Source organism: Temnothorax curvispinosus, unplaced genomic scaffold (assembly GCF_003070985.1).
Source record: "Temnothorax curvispinosus isolate PA1 unplaced genomic scaffold, ASM307098v1 QBEX01010013.1, whole genome shotgun sequence".
Lineage (NCBI taxonomy): Eukaryota > Metazoa > Arthropoda > Insecta > Hymenoptera > Formicidae > Temnothorax > Temnothorax curvispinosus.
This window is the reverse complement of record NW_020219793.1, coordinates 2,323-13,133: the sequence shown is the minus strand read 5'-3', so window position 1 is coordinate 13,133 and position 10,811 is coordinate 2,323. Positions and strand designations below refer to the sequence as shown.

At 39.0% G+C, this 10,811-nt stretch overlaps 1 protein-coding gene across 1 annotated transcript; it reads right to left on the bottom strand.

Annotated features, from left to right (window-relative positions):
* Nucleotides 1-6: 6 nt before the first annotated feature.
* LOC112459609 (protein FAM107B) lies at nucleotides 7-10,523 on the bottom strand (the record flags this gene model as incomplete). Its single annotated transcript, XM_025023785.1, has 4 exons — nucleotides 7-295; nucleotides 756-927; nucleotides 2,150-2,309; nucleotides 10,394-10,523. Coding segments are annotated over 4 exons (552 nt in total), but the record flags the coding sequence as incomplete, so codon positions are not given.
* Nucleotides 10,524-10,811: the final 288 nt, after the last annotated feature.

The following is a 10,811-nucleotide window of genomic DNA, read 5'->3' as shown; positions in this document are numbered from 1 at the left end:
AGCGACACACGCCTCTCGACGCGCCAAGTGACGCCGCTAATAAATGTTCGTGCCAAGGAAATCTTATCGGGTTATGCGTATGTACACTGATTGCAATCGATAAGGTGGCCAAGGGTGAAATTATGAGCCGCCCGAGCGGATCGTTCTCTTCACCCCGGGCGCGACATCGCTTCGCGGGTTGCGCGACCTTCGATCTTCACCGGCTTCACTGGGACTCGGTGCGGGGCCTCAGCTTCGCCCTCGCTGTTATCAGGAGGTTGCTCGGCGGCTCCGTCATCGACCGCGATTGCCCCTGCTGCAAAAAAAATCCAACTCTTTTAAAGAAACCAGTTGATTTTAGATCAGAAGATTTAGATTTCTAGGTCAGAAAGGTGCAGAGTTTAATCTGATAATTTAGTTTTGCACGGCTCAATCGCGAGTCTCAAGAATACAGGAACAAAAAAACGAACTACATTGTTATATTTACACGCGAACGTCTTCTGCAATTTTGCGATAGAACGGAACTCGTAATCACAGATATCTGGCGATCCAAAGATCTCAGAGTTTAAGGATTCTAGAAGAGAGCTAAGACGTCGAACGATCGATGATCTTCGAGGATTAGGATTATGCTTGAACGGTTTCTCCTAGAATGCGGAGATTCAAAAACTGAACAGTCTCTTTCGAGGATTTTGAAGATGGAAGGGCTCGGGTTTCAGGATCTGAAACCCAAGGATATAATTTTAAAGATCGGCTAATTGGGCGTTATCTCAGATTACCGTCAGTTGAATGTGTCTCGCTCTCTGCTCGATCGCCCTTTGCAAGGCAGTCCTGGGATCGTCCTTGTAACTTTCCTCACGGATCCTCTCAGCCTCTCTTCTCGACGCGGCTTCCCTTTGCTTCTCCAGGGCACGTTGCAGCTCGCTCTTCTGGTTCAAGACGTTCTTGCCACTGCAGAAAGACAGAGAAGCGTGTATTTAATGAGGTAATCTTTCCTCATTAAAAAAAAATCGCAGCTTTCGCTACTACAATTATATAACATTGATCTCCAACGAATATAAGAATTGAAACGTTTCAGATAAACGTCAATATCGAAAAGAAAATCGAATATACGAAATAAAAATTTTATAAGTTCTTGAGTAAACAAAAATACATAAAGATTTTTACGTGCGTAGAAATAAGAATACGCAGATTTTGCGAACGAGATAGGAACGCGCCGTAAGATTACGTTGTCTCGATCGCAAGTGAAAAAAAAAAAACACCACGCGAATTGGCGTGAATTACGTGCCAAGGTAAAAGTCGGTAAGCGTGAACCGTTTAATTCCATCGAAGCGTGAACGAATCGCAGGTGTGTCGAGCGCGCGGTCGCGTACTGATTAGACGTAAACAGGGGAATTAACGTGAAAAAACATATTTTGATTCTATCTCGATTGACCGCGATCGAAAGTAAGTATACGTAATCGCGCGAGAAATAATATTACACGAGGCGCAAAACTCGGATATAGTCCGCGCGATACTCAATTCTGATACTCGATCACGCTCGGATTCGCGCGCGCGATAAAAAAAAAATTCGTTGCACAGAAGTGCCAGCTTTCATCAGGAAGTTTTTACACGTGGCTCTAATCGGCTTTCCATTTTCATCGCGAATATTATCTCCCTCGCGGTGTATTAATTAATGTATTAATTAAATTCCGAATGCGCGCGCGGAGCGGCGGAGAAGCGGTATAAAATATTTACTTTAGGGAGGAATCGCTCATTCGAAATTCCGGCCTCACCGCAGACCGGATAAAAGAAACTGGTCTGCCTGGTGAACGAAGAACCTCTCGCCGTAAAGAACTCAGCGTTGGAGAATTAATGAAATTATAAAAACATTCGGAGAAACTTTAGATAATGAACTTATTAAGAGAAAATTTTTTATATAAAAAAATCTTAAGAAAAGAAATTTAAAACATCCTGCGAGAGATTAATTCTGGCAGAAGAGGAACAGCAAGATGAAGTGTTTTTAGTTTAAATTTCTAGTTTCTAGTCGTTTTGTGTTGTTATATTTAGATCAAATAAAGAATTGTTTATCAAACTTAAAGAAACTATAATTTATCTCTACTAGACGCACATTGTAAAAATATTATTTTCCCGAAGTAATTTCGCGTTTTAACGAAGAAGCAATTCAACTTACATTTTCTGATTGAAAAGTAACTCCCTGTGAAGATCCTTATGATTAGTGGAGATAAGGCAAGGATTGTATGGTTTTCTCGGCAAGATCAGGCCGTCTGGTCCCATGTGAGGAGCCGGTGGTGGCGGAGGCGGTACGCCCAGAACCGGTGCCATTTTTCTTCCTAAAAAAACATCACAATCCCTTTGAATTCAAGACTCAAGCGGCATATCGTATTTGCGTGAAAATGACAAACATCGAGATATCGAGGATACTCTAGTAAATCTTCAATCTTCGCACAAGAAATTGTTTCACTTTTTCAAGAACCCGAGAGAACAAACCTTGAAATCGACTCTAACATTATATTATAAATTGAATAAATAATGTTCAACTTTCTCGAGCTATTGGAAAAGTGAACTATAGACTTGTTACTAAATTTCGTTTATAACAGAAATAATCGCGTGAATAAAGTCGAGCAATTTCACTCGGTTTTTGAACCTCACTATAAAATTGCAGCGTTAATTTAACTATGTCACGTTACAAAATTTTAATTAAAGAACATTTTTCGACGTCTTGGAATGATCGAAGAGAGGCAAAGACTTCTGCGTTAATCTATCTATATAATTGAAGATTAGATGAAGCGATATTTTGTGAATTGTTTTCTTTCTGACAGAACAACGACTCGACCGACGCACACGATTATTCCCAAGATTGGCAAAAGTGTAGCCTGTGTTTAAGAAGTATTCACCCTCCAATAACGCTATTCTCGCTCTCACCGAGCTGCCCTGCTCGCACATCGTCGTGGTATCGCGACTGAGATGCTTCCTCAGTACGTGAGTATCAAAGAGAGGTTCTATATATTTTTGTAGGGCTTCGTCGATATAGCCGCGTTAATGAGATAAGGGAGCCGCGCGCGAATAGAATGGTAGCTCAAGGTGAAACAAACAGTACGTTTCCGTTCCAATTGATCCGAGTCGAGGGTTTTAACCCTTTCGTTATATCTACATTTAGAAGGCAACGGTTAACAATCAAATAATTTCTGATATTCATTAATATTAATAAATATAGATTGTTACAGATAAATAAAAAAAAATTAGAAAAAGGGTTGAAGAAATGATTACGAGGACATTTAGCGTGATGTTCGTCTTGCGTGTTCGTTCTACTTCCGTTCCCTTTGCGGGAGTGGACGCAACGCGTTTTCAGATAAAAATCGTACCGTGTCGAAATCGCAGCTTCACGCTAAGGAATCGCGCCACGAGAATCCGTTTGCTGTCGGATGTTCGCGTCGCGATTTTCTTCGATAGGCGCTTAAAAAAATTCGCTCCTCGTTCCAACAGAGTCCAAATACGATTCGACAGTACGCTAGATACACGTGTCGTTCGTTACTTATCATTGTTTGTTCAAGATACCACGGGCCAATAGATTAATATACATGTCATTTCTACGTAATCGTCCAGATATGAAATCGCCAGTCAAATTGAAAAGCTAAAATAATGCTATTCGATCGATGTATTTAAATATAGATTTTCGAATTTTATCGTTTATATCGATGAAAATATTATGACGTAATATTAATTAAAAACAAGATTAATAATATCCACATATAGATGTATTAATATTAATTTTTTGTAGACAAGGATTGACAGAAATACACGTGCGAACGTAACTAATTGGAGCATTGCGACGTACTTGCAAATTCCTCGTGAAAATCGCGAGTGCGAAATGTCAGATGTGTTTCTCGCGTTACATTCGTACGGAAAAAAAATAAGCAAATTTATTTCGAGCCGTCCGATGAAATGTTCGATCGAGTCGCGAAACGAGGTCGCGAAAGTAAGCGAACGTTTCGTTCGCGTGCATCATCGCGCGGGCTGCACACGCAATTTTATGGAAATCCGGTGACAGGTACCATTAGGAAGAGGTCACACGATATTTAATTAAATAATCTCTCACACACAAGTTACACCCGCTCGATAAAGATATCCAAATTAAATTAAATTTATCAACTTTATCGTTAGGTTAATTAATTCTTCTCTTTCTTCGTGACGACGCGACGTTATGAAAAAATTCTCAATAAAAGTACAGAGAAGAAAACGCTATTTCCGTTTATTGAAAAAAAAAAAAAATTGGATATTGTCAGAGACATTTCTTAGCCGGTTATTCACACTCGGATGTTATTCTACTCTGTTTATTTATTCGCAGAGTCATTGACTCGCCGCGACGGTGCATTGATCCGAATTTTTGAAAGCACGAGATAAGCCGGCAACGCGTACGTATAATATACAGTATGCAACGCATCATTAGAGTAGATATAAGTGTGCAGCACCGAGATAAGCGAGTATTCGAGCCTTAACAATTAGATACGAGCGCACGTAATCATTGACGATGAATGACGGAAAGTATATAGCTCATCTTTTTATATATCTTTCTCGAGTGCTCTAAAATATATTCAAATCACACGCTGCAGGAACTTTCTCGGAGATTACAAATTACTTCATATGATAGCTGCGATATTTCACGTCATCGTGTCTACATTAATAGCTAGTAGTAAAAGTAATATAATACTTTTAGTGAAAAACGCGACAAATTTTTTGTCCACTACTTTTATAAAATCCAAGTTGAAACTTCGTGTTTCAGCGACACCAATTTCCACCATATAAAGCACGCGATATAACTTATTTAACTGATAAAAAGTTGATTGATTGTTCCACATCACGTGCTGCGCCTATACATCACGTAAATTACTAACGTACGTCATTTTTTATTTATGGCGCTTCGATTCCGCTGCGGGTATTCGCGTATTTTCATCGAACAGCGTTTGAATCAAGTTCATCGAAGCATGATGCACAGAAGGATGACGTTGTGCATGACAATCGGAAGCCCGTTACGCGACTACTTACGCGTCGCGCATCGTCAGCCTCGCATGGGAAATATCACTGATCCCGATTCAATTTACGAAACAGATTGCTATATAAGTTAGCTTAATACTTATACAGAATCGGAAATATGAGGTCCACCAAAGATGCGTCGTATGCTTTTAGAGATAAAAATTTCTTATGAGCGTAAATGAAAGTCCCAATTGACGCCAGAACTTCCGCCCTTTATTTAGGCTGTCGATAAGCTTTTCTTAAATACCAACGAGTAGAAAAAATCAAACACAATACATATTAATTATTTATGTTTGCATGATTTAAAGAATAATAATATTATCTATATCACGCAATTAAGTATATAAATTTTTATTACAATATGTCCATTAGTTAAAATAAATTAAAATTAATATTGTCTACCTAGCAGGTCTGGATTTTGATAAATGTTAGCAGAATCTCGAAAACTGAAAGATATCGATCAAATGCCTCGAGAAAAGAATCTTGAAAAGTGGCATGCATTGTGCTTCGCGAAACGCTCTTTTGTCGCCATTCATACTTCATACGCGGAACTGAAAAGAAACTGATAATGCAAAGCCGAAGAAAGTGCATGCAGGTAACGGGATAACAGGATTATATAAGACCCGCACGTGTCATATTTACCACCTTATTGCACTTCGACAGAAATGGTATTTCGATCGGCCGCACATATAATCATACGGTGAATATATAATTCTTCTATTCACATGCGCTATTATGTTCCGACTCGACTAAACGTGTTGCACAATACGTGCCGTAACCCGTAACTACAAATTAATAAGATCTTACGAGTAGATAAATTACCATGATTTATCTAACACTCTTTAATCTACGTAGCTTTATCAAATAAAAATAAAAAATCAATATCTCCACCTTCGTGTTTCTCGGAATTAAAAAATCGTTTTATTTTTTTTAGACGCAAATGCCTAAGCGCACGTAAATTTGTATACTTCATCTCTCAGGATAGGATATAGAGGACACAATCGAAAGAGCCGCGAATTAGAAGGCTCTGAACAAAATCTCAAGGGACTCAGTTTCAAAAGATTTCAGGGATGCATGCAGAAACGAAATAAGATATATAGAAATGAAAATACGATGATCTTAGAAAAGGGGGACAATACAATTTCGAAGGAAAATTCAAAAGCTCGTAAGACGTCAAATTCGCAACATAATTATCGAACGTTCAAATTATTTCCAGCAAATGTGCTGTGATTTACAGTACGAGAAAAATATTTAGTCAAAGCAGAACTCGCTGGGAAATTATATTGTTTTACAAGAATTAGTAAAGTTTCACTTTTAAGAAGAGACATTCCGGGAAGCTCGAGCTTTCCCGAACCGTCAGTTTCATTCCATTCAACGATCTAGCAGCAGCCGCAGCGGGCCATCTGTAAGTGATGCGGTAATGCGCTCTCTCGACGTGGGCGGCCCTTGTCGTCGCGCGAGGATCCGGACCGGATCCGGATTGTTGGATTTTACGAGCGGAAAGTGAATTTCGCGCCCGGGACGTCCGGCGAGGCGAGGCGCGACGCCGTTAATCGCGTGCGGACCGAAGCGTGTTTTACAGCCTTCGCAGCCGCTTATCCCGAAGCGAGACGTCGTGGAACGTGCACGGGCGCGTGCGCGGGATAATGACGAGCGTTTGCGAGATCCAAATCGAAAGTTTACTGCCGCGCGAAATATCCTCCACAACGACACTTTCCTCGATCTCTCGATAAACAAAAACTGTAACTCTCACTTTCGATCTCGATGACGGCACGCGATCTCGGAATCTAAACGCGAACCAACATCAGAGAATTTAAGTACGAAGCTATAAAGCACTGAAGCTATAAAATTTTATCCGCGTGTATGTCTGCCCATCCTAAACTTATTGATAGGCTCCGTGATCGATTTGTTCTCAAAGAAATAATTTTTCCCCGCAATCGCTAAATCTTTCAATATTTAACGCTTAATCGTTCGTTAAACGATTCGGTAAATTAAACATGTATATTAGAGCTCTCGCAACCCTTACAGAAATTTAATACTGTAAGTGATTATCTGGCTAGTAATTAATTACTTATTTTTAGTATTAAAAGCACTGTTTTTAATGCTTTTACAATAACATTCAAAATAAGTAATTAACTAGCCAAATAATCACTTACAGTATTAAATTTCTGTAAGAGAATAAATCCACTATATGAGTTTAAATAAACGATGTCGTTTCTGTTATTTCGTCATAAATTATTTAGTAAAATTTAAATCGCGTAAATAACTCGGTAAGAAAAAAATGCAATAACGAGTATTGAAAAAGGCGAGATGATAAACGACAATAGAGAGCGATTAAACGAGGATCTTAAAAACCTATTACAAAAAATGGCTTCTCTCGTTAAATGAGCTCGTTTAATAGATTTCGAAGGGGCTCTAAACTCGAGAGAAACCGCGCGGCAGCGGCGGTCGAAGTCGTAATCATTAAGGCCGTAATCGCAGTTACGGTATAATCGCTAATTATTCATTAACAATTAAAATCTAATTACGAAACTATACGCGTATCGCGCATCGCGCAGCGTCAATTACTGTTATCCTTGAATCCTGGTGGAGAAAGATTATATTAGACCCGTCAACAACGCGGGCGCTTTCGATCGCGTGCTACGTTACGTAGTTTCGACCGCGGACTAAATCAAAGATGATATAATGATCTAATAATCCGCGACGCGATACGAATCCGCGAGATTCGTTGTATCCTCCTGTTCTCTTCCTCCTTCCTACTTTCACCGCGAGCTTACCTAACTTTTATCGCTACACGCAATTGGTTTTCATGTTAAACAAAGCTCCGCAACGAAAAAAAACGAGCCTATACCAATAAAAGCGCTGCGCGACAATTAATGAATTAACACGCGGACACACTTTCAAGTTGACATAATAATTCACAAAAAGACTGTGACGAATAAAAGATAAAAGTAGAAAAAAATATCCAACGAAAAAAGCCTGTTATAAAATAAATAATGAAGAAGTTTCTCTATAATCACTATCCTTGAATAATATTCGCGAGACATTGCTATTACAGCGTCCGTAATTTAAAACGAACGGCACGTTTCTCCTTCGTTCGTTAAAGTCGAAAGTTGCACAGCGGCTAAATCTCAAATTTGAAATTAAATAATAAGTGACACTTTGTTATTTATTCGAATCTCGAAACCGGGGAATAATTTTATTCACGCGATTTATATTACTTGAAAATTAAATGAAGCTTGTCGGCATTACGCGAACGATGTGCATGCGATAAGAAAATTATACGGTGCGGGGTCATTCAAACCTTCCGAAGTGTGTCCGAAGGGATTAATCTCGGGACCGAGAGGAGTCGGGGAGTGTCCTGTTCGAGGATGACGCGGCGGAATTAACGAGTCGCGTACCGGAGAGACGAGAGACGGGACGAAAGGGGAGATGAGACGCGCGCGTATAAGCCATCAGCCTCGGAACATAATTTTCAGGCAGATGTGCGGCCGCGGAAGGGAGATCATTGCACCGCGCCGGCAAGGAGCAGCTGAAGTAGCGTGAGAAAATGCGGCCGGGATCATCAGCGTTGCAGACACACGCGGCGGCGCTCTCTCGTACGCTCGCACTCGCCCGGAATGATAGTGACCGAAGGGCAAAGTCAGGGCCGTCGCAACCCTCGTCGAGGACGAGGACGAGGACGACGGTGGTTACGTCATGAGAAAAAATGCGCTTTCTCCTCCGCGGCATCTCGAGAATCTTCAATGAAACCCTCGGCCCGGTTCCGTATTATCTTATCCGAGAAAATCGTGTGTTATATAAAGCGCGAGTTATCCCCGGGGCCGTGTCCTGTGCCCCAAATAATCCCGGGAGTTTAGATGTACGACAGGATAATTTGTAGACAGATTAACACGCATCTGTCTTTGACACATTTGACTTTGTGGTTGTCTCTGGAGCAGTGGTTACAATCAGACATTTTTTGGAAAAGTTTAATAAATAATTTTTTGAAAATATTACTCATTAATTATAAAAAAATGATGTATTAGAGGCATTGTGAAAAGCCTATGTTACTGTAAATTATGAAATATAAAGCGAAGATAGAAATACTCGATATTTTCTTTTCATACGATAATGTTTAGAAGATAAGAAATTTTTTTTCAGATTCGGGTTTTAACGTTTGCGATACTTTTTTAGTTTTCAATTACAATTTGTTCCTAACGTAAAACAAATATCACACTGACACAGTATAATAACATAATTACGTTTAATTCTGAACAATAAAAATTTAACTTAGAATTAAATGAATAGAAAAAGACAAAATGTATTGAGATTCGGAGAGAAATAAATATTTTCGTTAAAAATAATTCTCCTTTGATCCACGAAGACCAAATAAATGTAACATGGAAATATTTTGGAATAAGAAATACGTTCGCGATCGGAGCAGTATTCTGAGCGAAGCAATTATCGATGGAACAGCTGTGATTTTTATGAAATATTATAAAAACATAATTAACGCGGTGCAATTAGGTACACGCGTGTCGTATAAGCGTGTCATATAATAAAAACGCCGATACGTGGCGCACTTGATTTACGAGAGGAAAATCGCACTGTAAATTACAGCCGGAGTTGTAAAAACCAGAATCGTAAATTTTCAACGAGTGTGAAACGTCTCGAACATTAGGCTCCAATTAGAACGATAATGAGTAATGCACGAACGTCACGATGTTTCTCCCTTATAAATAATTGCGCGTTCTTTCGATATATGCAACCCACACATTTCGCTGTTAAGACTTCTTCTAAAGAGAGAGACACTAGTTTCACAAAGTACTTAACACTGATGTAAAAATAGCATAGAGTCAGTGTGAACCACGTATTAAATTGTGAAAGTCATCGTGCTTAAGTAATTAAAAGAAATCAATCACAGAAGTCTACAGACGAAACTTCATTACTTAACGCGTTCTTCATTAAAAAAAATTCCAAGTTATATATACATATATTAATAAATAGGTTCTAAATAATTTATACTTTACTCGAATTTATTCCCAACCTAATAAGGAAACAATTATGCAATAATTATTTAATGCAAATCTTCGACAAATAAGGATATTTCAAATAAATTGATAGTAACGCTCAAAGTAAATTCAACACACAGTGCCTTTTAATTAATATAAATTAAATATTAAAAAGGAAGATCGCGCGAAACTTTCGTACAGTCCTGAATTATCTCATTGTGACTTCTTTATGTGATGGGATTTCGTCAATGAAACCAAGGTACCGCCGAGTGTATCGGATGAACCTAATCTCGTGCGGTCGTCATCGTTGATTGCGGCTCTTTGCGAAGGAATGAATTAGGAAGAAGTGGAAAAAAAGAAGGGAGAGCGTTACAGTTCTAGTGACTCACCGTTTGTCAAACCGTCGACGTCGTCCGAGTCGCACTTGAGACCGTTAGTAATCACCTGAAACACATACGTAGACTTGATTAACGGCGGTTTATAGTTACAGTTAACGTTACGGAAAGAGATTCTAAGAATCTAACATTGAATATCTATTCAATGAATGATCTATTCGTACATAAAAACATGATGACAAGCTACAATTAACGGGTCAACCGACGAGCTTTGTCGGTCATCTGCGTCCCAATCGAAATTAATTCTTGAAATTATTATAGCGGTCTATTCAATGTTCGCATTCTTCTCCCGTATCTGCCGCATTCTTTAATTTATTAATTTATCTTGGAAATAAGTTCGACGATGTGTCATGAAAGAAATTCCGCCCTTTCCTTATCATTAAATTATTCGTTATCTGTTAAATTAATCTAT